This window comes from Talpa europaea, assembly GCF_964194135.1.
Source record: "Talpa europaea genome assembly, chromosome: 10".
NCBI lineage: Eukaryota > Metazoa > Chordata > Mammalia > Eulipotyphla > Talpidae > Talpa > Talpa europaea.
The window spans coordinates 46,415,581-46,428,326 of NC_140077.1; the positions used below are offsets into that span (position 1 = coordinate 46,415,581).

Genomic DNA, 12,746 nt, shown 5'->3' on the forward strand with positions numbered 1-12,746 from the left:
AAATTGATGAGTACATGCCAACACTCATATCAAATTGTTGAGTTAAATTTTAAGTTTCATACATTTTCACTTATAATCTTACACAACCTCAATATGGTATATCCTACAGTTTCCTTTCAAAATTTCTTGTTGGTAACAATGAGTAAGTATGTTCTTTTTTCTTTTTTAAAGATTAATTTATTTATGTATGAAAGAACTGCAGTATAGGCCAGAGGTGTGGGGGGTGAGAGGATTCACCAGAGATAAAGTGGGGAACAGAACAGGCAGATCTACTGAAATACTTTGACTACTGAGGGGAGCAGCAGGTGAGACAGGAGACGTCTGCCCCACCATGTGAGTTAGTTCCTTGCTGGGGATAGAACTCATGTTGCAGTGGCTGCCAATAGTTTGATAGCACTGTGTCTTTAATCCTGTGCCACCAGGGAGGCCCAAGTGTGTTTCTTCTTTCACAGAGTATAAAAGATCACTATTAATGAAGAGAAGCACTTTAGCAGCATGTGGGACCACACATTTTAACCCGTGGACACCACTTTATAATAATTTTATCTTCACTGTGCTAGAACCTCACTTTCTGAGGATATTTTGTTTTTACCCCATTTCATTAATATGCTTGAGTCCCAAGAGTGCTGAATAGGGATTTATATTTAATTGAAATCCTTTGCTCTTTACCAGCAAAAATGTATTTTATACCCTGGGTAGATGTTATTAGTGTGATAAAGCTTTAATAGTAATTGCCTTTGCTAAATGTAGTATTTGCTCTATTATTTTATTGTTTGGCCAAAACATTTCCATTTTATCCTTGAAAAGACAAATTTCTAAGTTGATGTGAGTTTTTTTTTTATATGTGAAATGTAGTTGAGTTGTCCCATAAATAAATTTCCTCATTTTGTTTTTTAGGAGTTAGTTAAGAAGGAAGATAATAAGATTTAATACTTTAACAGACTGATTACTCAACTACATATTTTTTCTTCCACTGAAAATCCGAAGCTATTCTAAGAGGTAGTTTGATGGTTCTAGAGGAAAGGGAGAAGGTGACCTTAAATTTTGTTTTGTGCTCTAATTGTTTTTGATTTGCTATGGATGCTATTTTTCAGAGGGCTAAATTGTGTTGATGTATATGACCAGAGAGTTTTTTTGTGTGATACAGGAAATAGAGAATAACAATTTAGTATTTGGAGAAAGGATCAAAGGAAATTCCTCCTTGGTGCAGTAGGAGCCTCTGAAATTAAAAAGAAAATGCAGAGAATTGTTGAGTTTTCTTTACTACATTGCTGGATAGAATAATAGGTCTTTTTTGTTCTCCCCCGCCACTGCAATGTATTATTACTGCTTAAGCCAGTTGTGCTATTAGACAAACTATAGAAATGATCCCTGAAAGTATAGTCTTAAGTTCTGCTATTAGAAACTACACTTGTGAAATAGATTGCCTCTTTTAGGTCTTTGTGACCCAGTTATTGTTTGTTCTGTGTTCCTGGAATTCTTCTCACCATTTCAGAAGACTTAATTCAAGACCATCTGCTTATATTCCTGTGAAGGTAAAGCAGCATGGCATTCACAAATGCTTTTTCCACTGATAAATTGCAGTATTTTCTCTGTTCTTCAGAGATTTTATAGAAATTCAGCTGTCAGAGAACATTTTGTCCACTTCAATTAAAATAATTTTGGAAATTTATCTGATACATCATACTTGGCATGATCAGCTACATTCACTAGAGAGAGATGTGTGATTACTTTGGTCATTTTTTAGTGAAAGATCAACAGAATATTCTAAAGTATTTAATTTTGCAGATGCGAATACATTGTTACTCATTAAAAACACCCTTGTACTTTTTTGCTACTTTATTTTTACTCCAGTGATTTTCAGTGACAGCAATTGATAAAATCAATGGTAATTTGTCCCTTAGGAAAAGATTTTGGATAGTCTTTCAGTGGGAAAAAAAGAAACACCAGAAATATCCTATGATTGTTACCTGGAATATGTGCTAACCCCAATGTAATGTGTCGTAAGCAAGTGCTTTTTGTTCAATATTGATATCATTTTGCCATAAATGAAGTCCACAGGAACTCAAAATAGTGACACTGGAAGTGAACAAGTAATCTATGTTGGTTGAAAGCCTTTGCCATACTGATTTGATATAGGATACAACTAGAATTTTGTTTTGGTTTGTGAGCTTTTGATTCATCATTCTCCAGTTGGTGACTATGTCTTAAACATGTGATCTTTATTGATAAACTCCTAGACTCAGACAACATGGATGGAAGAAACTCTATTTTTATGGGAACCAAAGGTCAAAAACAAATTCTAGACCCACTGCCAAGAGCTGGAATTCATATTAATGTAAAATGAACTTGGGCTTCTTTAACATAAAGGTTAGGGATGGCCCTTTGACCCAGGCCAAACAGTGAACAACAGCATATACAGCTGAATAGCTCATTAAAAGGGAGTTGCCATTTGATATGTAAGAAAAGGGAGTTGCCATTTGATATGTAAAAAATGTATTTTACAGTACTTTTCACATTTGATTTTCCCAATAACCATTTGAAGTCAATATAAGCCAGTTTTACAGATGGGGAATACAAGTTGAAAAATGCTAAGAAATTTGTCTGAAATCATTGACTGTAGATGTCTTAGAAACATGAAATTAACATCCATAATCCATGATACATTATAGTGATACTTTCCTCAAGTGAAAAATAATCAAACTATTTTAATATTTTCCTCCATAGTATACCTTATCTAACTATGCAAAAAAAATCACCAGTGATTTTGTATACTAAGCAAAATTTGGGTCCAATTCTATACTCTGTTATGATTAAATTAGGAAAAGTGGTCTTTTCTACCTGATTACTGTTTTTGTATGTTTTCAAGTGTCATTGAATACAAACTATATAGCTTCTATTCTATTTCTTTTACAACACTTTGTAACTCAAATTTGCTGATAATTTTTTTTGTGCTCATTGTATCTTTCCACTGCCTGTGGTTATTATTTTTTTTTTAAGATTTATTTATTTATACAAGCACTGGGTACAGTCAGAAGCGCGGGAGGGTGAGAGAATTCACCAGAGCCAGAGCAGGGAGCAGAACAGGCAGATTGGCAGAATAGAATACACTGCTGAGGGGAGCAGCAGGCGGCAGGAGAGGTCTGCGCACCATGTGGGACCCTCGCTGGCTGCTGGGGATCAAACCAGTGCTGCAGAGGCTGCGGGCAGGTTCGCAGCCCAGCACTCAACTGCTGCGCCACCAGGGAGGCCCTATTTTTTTATTTTTTTAAGATTTATTTATTTATACATGAGCTGGGGTACAGGCCAGAGGCGCAGGAGGGTAAGAGAATTCACCAGAGACAGAGCAGGGAGCAGAACAGGCAGACGGACCAAAAATACTGCTGAGGGGAGCAGTGGGCAAGATAGGAGAGGTCTGCCTCGCCATGTGGGTATCTCCCTGGCCAGCTGGGAATCGAAACCATGCTGCAGAGGCTGAGGACAGCTTCACAGTGTGGCACTCAACCTGCTATGCCATGGGGGAGGCCCTGCCTGTGGTTTTTAATGTTAGTAACTAAGGGAGCTCAAGTGAAGCAAAACTCCATGGGGTTTGGTGCAAATCCAATTTCCAAGGGGAATCCAGGGAGAAGAAACACATTTCTTGAATGTTTAATTTCTCATGGCTCAATTCTCATTTGTCACATTTGGAACTTGTTTTGTCTTAGGCTTCAAGACCTGGTGCTTGTTTCTGATGCTAGTCTAATCCACGCTTTAGTAAACTATTTAAGTTCTCTTCTTGGTAAATGTCAAGGGAAGAGAAGATATTTCACACACCTACAGCATCCTAAAAACCTTGCCAAATCTGTGAATCTGACTCTGCATTATCCTTCCCCAGAAGGAGAGCATAATTTCATTATCTATGAATCATCACCTCTTAGACTGTAACATCATTGTCAGGGAGCCTAACAGAACCAGTGTTCAGCTGGCTGAAAGAGGGGAGGGAGGAGGAGAGCATTGGGGCAAAGCACAGGTCACTGGCATGATGGACAAACTGCAGTTTTAGGAGCAGAAGCAGAGGCCTCCCTCACTTGATAGCTCAGACATTACTATGGCCTGATCAATAACTGGTGCTGATTCTTTCAATATTATTTTTGCAATTTGCTATCCCCAACCTAAATTTCTTTATCTTTATGGATAAAATTTATGAAAAAAAATTAGCCTGTTTAACGAAGATATCAGAATATTTGGTCAACATTGGTGAGCATAAGTACCTTAAAATATTTCTTACTGGACTTTGAAATATTATCACTTGTTATGTATCTTTGAACACTTACTTCTAGGTCTTAGTAACAGTTCTGACATCAATGAAAATACCAACATGCAAAATGTAAATTTGAAAAATTACATTGTAACTCTATTTACTGGGAATACTAAATAAAATTCAAATCTGATTCACAGATCAAAAACTATATATTGTAAAATGTGTTTACATAAGGATTCAGGATAAAAACTAAATAAAATCTGTAAGAGTAGCTGTGGGTAGTCTATCCAGCCACTGGAGGTCACTGCTGCTCCATAGAAATACAGTTTATCGCCTGTCTACTTAGGCTGTTGACTCACCAAATCAAGTAAAAATGGTTTAAATTCTTTGAAAAGATGTAATGTCAACATCCTTGGAAATATAAACTCATTTTAAAGAATACATTTTGGCTAAGTATTGCACAGGAGACTGTGGCATTGGCACTGTTAACTACATTATGAGGGCTGGGGTTCATGAAAAATGGGGGGAAGAATCCATGCAGATCAGACTAAACTGCATTTCCTCTCTCTTGTGTGAGGCGTTCACAGCACTAACTGAATCCATTCTGCATCAAAGTGTCTCTGTTGTATAGTTCAACAGGTCAGTCTGTTTATTTAACAGTTGCCACCTTTGAGAGAAGTCAGGTAATTCACGTTAAGTTTGCTCCAGAAAATCAAAGATCAGTTTTCTTTACTAAAATGGATGAGTTTGAAATACATATGAAAATGTATTTATGGTAGGTAGTCTAGAAAGTGCCATGAATATAGGGGTGAGGGCAATAACTTTTGAGCAGGAGAACATTCTCCAGTTGACTTTATTAAATTTATAGTGGTGAGCTAATTATTGATTAACCTGTAAGAATTATATATTTGAGCTCATAAAGTACTGAGAACTAGAGAAGCTTCATTGCCAAAGGGGGTAAAAGACCTTTTTTACTTTTTAAATTTCACATCCCAAATCACAATAAATGTTTCTTGTATTCTTATATTGGTTTCCATCTATTACAAAATTTGCAAGCAAAGTTAGGCATTAAGAATTAGATTTTGACCAGCCTACAAACTGTTAATCATTCATTTAATCTTATTAAGTAGTAGTTTTGAATTTTAGAAAAACTTTTCAATATAGCAAACATTTTCTATACCCTGGCATTGCCACAGCATTGAGAATTTTCACTAGAATTCAAATATGTAAGTATAAGTATGCCTTGTCTAAATTTATTTGGTATCCATCACAAATGAGGCAGGAGCTCAAGTCAAAGAATAGAAATGGGCTTTTTCACTTCAACACTACATTTAATTAATACAGTCATCTTTAATACAGGTCAAAATGAAACTGACTGAAGAAAATTCCCATTTTATAGGGATTATTTATTTACTGACATTTTTTGAAAAATGTAAAATTACAACTTCAGTGGAAAAATTATAGTAGGCTTAGTCATCCAGGTCATAATACTGTAAGGAAGTATCTGCATTATTAATCAACTGGGAATCTGCGACTAACTGCCATTAATAAATGTATATTCAACAATAATGCACAGGTAAATATATTACAATTCTTATGCTTTTCTGAACTGGCATCTATTTTAAGATTTAATCAAAGTCAAAATACCTTGAGAAATCCACTTTGTTTTTCTTTATTGCTTATAAAGTCTGATTTGTATAATCTGGCTTCCTTGCAATTATATTTTGTGGTGACTTGCCTAGATTTTTTCCTCTCAGCATATGAAAAGCCTCCAAACTACATTAAAATGCTGGTAAAAATAGCCATTCACTTTTCTTTTTTGCTGCAGTGATTCTGTTTTGAAAGAACATGGGAAAGAGAGGGAACATGGTTAAAGATGTGGGGTTTAGCAGGCCAAATGAAATGAAGCAGACTCAAGGTTGCTCCTATAATAGAACTCTTCATTTGGAGGATAAACAGACTAAAGACATTTTTCTAAAATTTCAATGAACTGTGGTCAAAGTTACTTACATGCAGAGGCTATGATATTTGTGCTGCAGTCAATAAACTTTCACCAATGACAGAAAAACATGCATGCAGCTTGCCAACAGGATCTGTACAAAATCCTACTGATGGATGAGTTCACAATACAGATGAACATAGGAACACTTAGGGTGAGCAATAGAAAAGCAAAAGACAACTGCCATAGGGTTGGCCTTTTTTCCTCTAAGATTTATTTTATACATTTATCAAGGTGCTATCAAAATAATCATTGTCAACGAGGCTGTTGGAAGAGGCATGTCCGAGCCTCTCTTTACACCTCTGAATGAAGTGTCAGTCATTAGGGAACTAGTGTGAGCAGGCCAGATGATGGAACACAGTAGGACAGCTTGACAAATTCCAAATAAAAGATGAAACAGAGCTAATGATTTCACTGCCTACATTAGGGTCCTTGAAAGAACTGGAAGGAGAAATTCCGGAAGCTCCCAACCACATGCACATAGCAAGCTGCCTTACCCTTTGCAAGACTCACCTCAGAAAACTCCCTGAGGTAGAAGCAATCATGAAATTTACCTCTTCAAATTTGCCTCTTGACTTGCTTATTTATTTATTTGTTTGTGTGTTTGTTTATGTATTTATTTATGGTAGAGACTAGAAGATACTGACTATAAAACCTCTAGCCTGATTTAACAGGTATGGGTTTCAGAGATCAGGCTTCAAGTCTAAAACTTTGTATTTTTACTCTTTGCTCACATTTTGCAATTATCTGCTTGCAGCATTTTAAATGGTCAACACTTTCCCCTCGGCTTTGCCTCATTGTAATTCAAACACGTCTGGAAACTGCTCCTGGTGCTGCTTTAACCCAGAACCATCTTTTCATCATTTCCTGCAATTTTCTTTTTTAAGCCAGCCATTGTTTTAAGGCTTTTTCTTAAATGTCCCTTTAATCAAATCACCTCCTAGAATTCACTTCAAGCTCCTAGTACCTGGGATCCATTCACTTTTCTTTGATTTGTCAGTGAACTGCAAACCTCCTCGAACTGTAGATTTGGACCTACCAGAGGAGAATTATAGCAGATGTGGGGTTTACTTATGAAAGAAGTTTTATCTTAAAACAAGTGTGACATTAATGGAATCAATAAAGGGTCTTATACAATAGGCATTATATTAAGCCAGGGTGCAAGCCTCACATTGATTGTGGTATTTAAATTTCAATGGGTTGATTATGTATGAGAGGAAAATGACCAATATTATGAATGTGCTAAGAACGGACAGGGAAGGACCTTGCCAGCAAAGTGAGAGGGAGAGGAAAAGGGAGGGAGACACCCACGTTCCCTTTCTAGTCAGCAGAGTTCAATAAAGCACCACTTATTTCCCAGCTTTTAAGAGCGCTTTTATCACAATGGTTCATACCTCACACTCCCTGGAGCCTGATTTGTTATAGGTGCACGGTCCGGTCCCATTCAGCAGCATCTCGCTGGTCTCTGTGTTGGTGGGTTTATAATCTACATAAAATTCCTGGGTGCTGGGAGTCATTTGCTTTAGGGACTGTCTTTTCTTTTTCCTGTGCCTTCGCATGAGGGAGCGCTGCTGCAGCTGTTTCATGCTTGCAGGGTACCGCTTCCATGACACGTAGATAACGAGCAGGATGACAAGCACAGATAGGAAAAGGGCCACACTCCCTGCGATGATTTTATGGAAAGAGATGTGCTCGGTGTCAGCATCAGTCTCTGGACCTGGCTCCGTGGCTCCCACCGTGGGGGGTAGAGGGGGTTTGCTCTCATGCTTCGGCCTGGGGAGTTTGGGCTTAAATGTTGGCTTTGGGAGAGCTCTGGCCAGATCAAACCTCTCCGTGGTACTTTTGCCACAGATGCTGTAGTTCTTCACTGCATCGATCACATTAACTCCTTGCAGCTCTTTGGGACTGGCACAGATTATTGTATTCTCCCTCAGACCTTTAAAACTTTTCAGCCAGTTTACCAGGGAACAAATATTTCTGCTGCATTCCCATATATTCCCAGCAAGACTGATGTCATTGAGGGATATCCAAGAATCCAGAATCTCTTGACCAATAAATGTGAGCTTGTTGGAATCCAGATTGAGGCGCTGCAGATTGGGGACACACTGGAAAACACTTGGTCCACTGAAAGCTTCGATCTCATTACCTGATAAATCAAGCCTTTGTAATGAGCTCCAGGTCCAGGACATGGTCTGTCCTATGACACTGATTTTATTCCACTGCAAGTAAAGGTTCTGAAGGCTCACCAACCTTGGAAAAAGGGCCAAGTTGAGCTTAGAAAATTGATTGTGCTCCAGGTGAAGTTCTTTGAGTCTGATCATGCCAGCAAAGACATTCCTGGCTAAACTTCGGATCCGGTTATATCCCAGGTCCAAAAGTTCCAGGTTGCGGCAGTCTTGGAATATTCGCACAGGGATGGTTCTCAGGGAGTTAGACCGTAAATGTAAACTCAGCAGCTTCCGCAAACCCCGAAACTGTTCAGATCCCAGAGAATGCAGCTGATTATAAGACAGGTCCAAGTTCCGTAAATTTGTCACAGGTCTGAAGGTATTGTTGAGAAAATAGGAGATTCTGTTGGAACTCAGAATCAACTCTTTGAGTCTGCGTATTCCATTAAAAGCATTCTCGTCAATATTGCTGATATGGTTATGGTCAAGGTACAGCCAGGTGAGCTGGTTGAGCCCTTTAAATTGATTATACTTAAGTTTTTGAAGGCTGTTATAGCGAAGGGATAAACCTAAGCAACCAGCAGATATACTTGAGGGTATCTCCTGTAATTTCTGAGATTCACAATATACCATTTTGCCTTCACACCTACAGCCCTTAGGGCATCCTCGTTCAGCAGAAGAAAGCATTGTCAGTAAGACAGTGGGGGCTATAACCAGTGCTACAGCTGATCCGCTCAGTAGCCTAATTACATTGAAACCTGGAAATAAAAACAACTTAGAAAAGTTATCCCCCCAAAAAAGAATTCATTTATTTTTAATCAAGCAAAAATAAGCATTTATTTTCTTTTTTTAAATTAAATCTAGATAACAACATTTAATATAAAATATCATCTCCTTAGAATTTAAAGAGAATTGTCTTTAGTTGTTTTTTTTTAACAGTTAAGCAAGGAAACGTGTCCACTAATCAATTGAATTTATAGTCTCACAGCAGAGCAAGGCAATCTCTAAAATAATTAAGGCAGAATTAATACACAGACTAAAGGTTTTTTTGTTTTTGATTTTGTTTTTTTTTTTTTAAGAAGGAAGAAGAAAAATGACAAAACATACCCATCCTTTGTATTGTTCAAAGGTCGTCCTTAGGTCTTTTGCTTTGGCTTAGGGGGCCACTTGCATGACAGCCCCTGTCAGCTGCACTGTAGTGAGTCAGGGCTCGCTGACACCCAGGAAGAAAAATTGGACCCCTTGGGAGATGGACCGATTTTGGAACATTATTCTTTGCCAGCCACGCAGAACACTCCAAGAACAAATAAATCCCAACACCGCATTCGCAGCAAAACATCAAAATCTTCCTAGGTAATAGGATCTTCATGGATATTACGTTTTTGCATCTTTACAGTTTTTTTTTTTTGGGGGGGGGGCGTTAAAAAAAACAAAAACTGGCTTCTACAATTTCTTCTTATCGGAAAGCATGATGTATTCCTTTAGGCAACGTAGGGCTACCTGAGCTGCCAAATCTGTATTCCATAGCCCAGCATTTCTGGTGGCGAGCACCCAGTTCAGCCACAGAGCTGCGTTGGAACCTAGAAGACTAGAGAGCCCCGTACTGCACACACGCTCAGCTCACTTCTGCAGACTGTCATTCTGAAAGCTGCTTGGACTGTTGCTTTGGTTTCAGTGAATGCAGTCTTATGTAAAGCTGCCCCCAGTGGTGAAGAACATTATGGGCATGTGCAGAAATGTCTCTCTTTTATCTTGCAAATGAGCAGGCTCTCTGCTGGAAAATGAATGATTCTTTTGGGTAGCTCAATAGGAACTGAATGGTCACCATAATCAATAGCTAGCAACATTTTCTGTAATTTTCAAGTCTTGTTTTATAATTTGGCAATGTCTTTATTGTCTGCGTCTACTTAATTGCTAAACATGTGCTGCCCAGAGTTTTTCTGCAGCTTGACATTAAGTTCACAAAACAAATGTCGATTTTTCTTAACCTCGACATAGGCTTTGAACTGAAATTTGTAAGATGAATTATTGAGCTTTTCATAAAGAAGCATTAACTCTCTGTTCATTTGATCACTTGGAGTCTCTGTGATTATATTATGCCACGTGTGTCAGGATGCTATAGTACACATATTTTGGAATAGAAAGGATAACTAATGACATATGAATTAATGTGCCCAGTAGCCTTTCAGATTCTCCCATGAAAGACATCATTACTTTAATTGCTTGTGGTTTGGCTTGTTGTTGTTTTCATTGCTGCTTTTTTTTTTTTTTTTTTTTTAGTTAGGAAAGAAATCTTTTTTTTTTTTTTTTTTTAGTGCAAACAGATGAATCAAGAGATCATTTGGTTCTTTTTAATGATGCTGTTGTATTTATTGCACCAATAATATTTATTAAGCACTTTCTTGAGTGCTTTAAATGGGCTGGCTTTTTTTTTTTTTCTTTAAACAATAGATGAGGTAACACCCATTATAACCTTCTTTTAAAGATGGGAAAACTGAGACTTGAAAAGGCACTTGCTCAAGGTCATAGAGCAAGCAAGTGACAGGACTGAGCTTTAGAATGATATGTCTCTTATAAGTCTAACCGCTAGTTGATCCTGCCTCAACAGTTCTGTTAACTGTATTTTCAATGAAAATTAGCTTGATTAAGGGGCAAGGAAGCTATAATAAAAAATTTCCTCCTTCCTAAAATAGATTGTTATCAACTTCTTGATATGAATCTTCTAAGGAAGTATTATAAAAACCAGGGAAATACAGTTTAGTGTAGTGATGTGAGTTGGTGTAGTAATGTGAAATTTTGTAAGTTGTTACAGCTTACAAACTATGTAACTTTGAGCAAATTATTTATCCTCTCTATGCATTATTTTTCTATTCTACAAAATAGATATGATAACAAAAATCCACTTCCGAGAAGACTTGAGAATTAAGTCATCTTAATATCTGTATAAAGTATAGAGAGAATTATGGGGCACATGATAGGCTTGTGTTAGCTATTATATGAATAATAGGAACTTTATTGTACCTGCTAGTATTGTAAATTGTTTAGTATTGTATATAGATTTATACCATCATACTTTACAAGAAAACTACTCCATGACTTTTTTTTTTTATATTGTTCATGATGGATTCTTAACATTCACCCAGTCTTGCTTTCATTAATGAGGACACTTCCTAAAGCCCCATCATTTTATCCTTAAAATGAATTAGTAATTAATTTTCTATTATTTTCTCCCTCAAAGAAGTATATGGTAACATCTACCTCATAACACAATTTTGTTTAAAAGTAAATGGTATACTTCTTTAAAAAATTTGCCTTGTCAGTCGTTTTAGGTGAATTGACTGTGGCAAACCTTGAAGAGCTTTCATATTGTCTAAGGATGAGAAGTTTGTAACATTTAGTCATGGCAATCAATCACTGTGGCAATCATGATGTGTCTCAGAGATATAGTTCAGTGAAAATCACCAATTCCTCAGGTAGTATGCTATTACTAAAACAGTTGTTCCCCAAAGTTATCTATGCTGTGAATGCATATATGCTTCTAGAGAATTTATTAGAAAGGATGCATTTCTCAATCCCTCCCCCAAGATTCTGATTCAAGGAGATAAAACAGGCTGTGCTTATCAACCAACCCTGGTAGACATTAGGTTTAAGAAACTCTAAGGGGATGATTAAAAGTAATAATTTTTCTCATAGTAGGAAGAAAGGGTATGCAAATCTTGAGACACTGTGATAGCCATTCCATGAAAACAAAGATCATGTTTTGTCTACTTTCTCTAATACCTGCAGCAGCACTTGGGAGGTTATAGTAGCTCAATAAATATTAAATAAATACATTTTGCAGCAGTCACAGATTCATCTGATATGAGATAAACTGCTTATTAAATGCTATTCTAGTGTGCATAGGGTTGGTCCCTGCAGCATTCCTCAGTCAGTGAGTCTGGATACAATTTTGGAGAAAGTGTTCTTAAAGAATGTATAAAAAGGCAAGAAACTGGAAAGTGGCAACACTTACTGGTTAGTGATTTTCACTTTTCATGTAGACATCTCTTGTCTTCAGAGTTAAACCATAAATTTCATGAGAAAGGTAAATATACTTTTGAATATTTCCTTTGGCAAAGTATACCTTTTATCATCTAATATCACAAATGGGGCTTGACAACTTATATCTATTATAAAAGACTAAAGGGAATCACATATACAATTTCTGTTTCATTTCTCTGTTGCTTTAAAGTCTCTCATTTTTCTTCTCATTTTCCTTGCTTCTCCATGCAAAGTAGACACTGAAATGTTTTGACGATTAGTCACAGAGTATCACTCTGGGATGGCTGGGCACCCGTCA

General features: G+C 37.1%; 2 protein-coding genes across 2 annotated transcripts in view; one reads left to right on the forward strand and one right to left on the reverse strand.

The window, feature by feature from the left end:
- LRRTM3 (leucine rich repeat transmembrane neuronal 3) overlaps positions 1 to 9,202 on the reverse strand; it is a gene marked incomplete at both ends in the record, with an annotated part of 153,881 nt that extends 144,679 nt beyond the window's left edge. Inside the window, one exon of the mRNA XM_084246220.1 lies at positions 7,634 to 9,202. Within this exon, the coding sequence (XP_084102346.1) occupies positions 7,634 to 9,202 (1,569 nt within the window). The remainder of the gene's footprint in view (positions 1 to 7,633) is intronic.
- The window catches only part of CTNNA3 (catenin alpha 3), a gene marked incomplete at both ends in the record, with an annotated part of 1,381,762 nt that overhangs the window by 517,900 nt on the left and 851,116 nt on the right, over positions 1 to 12,746 (forward strand). The window lies entirely within an intron of this gene.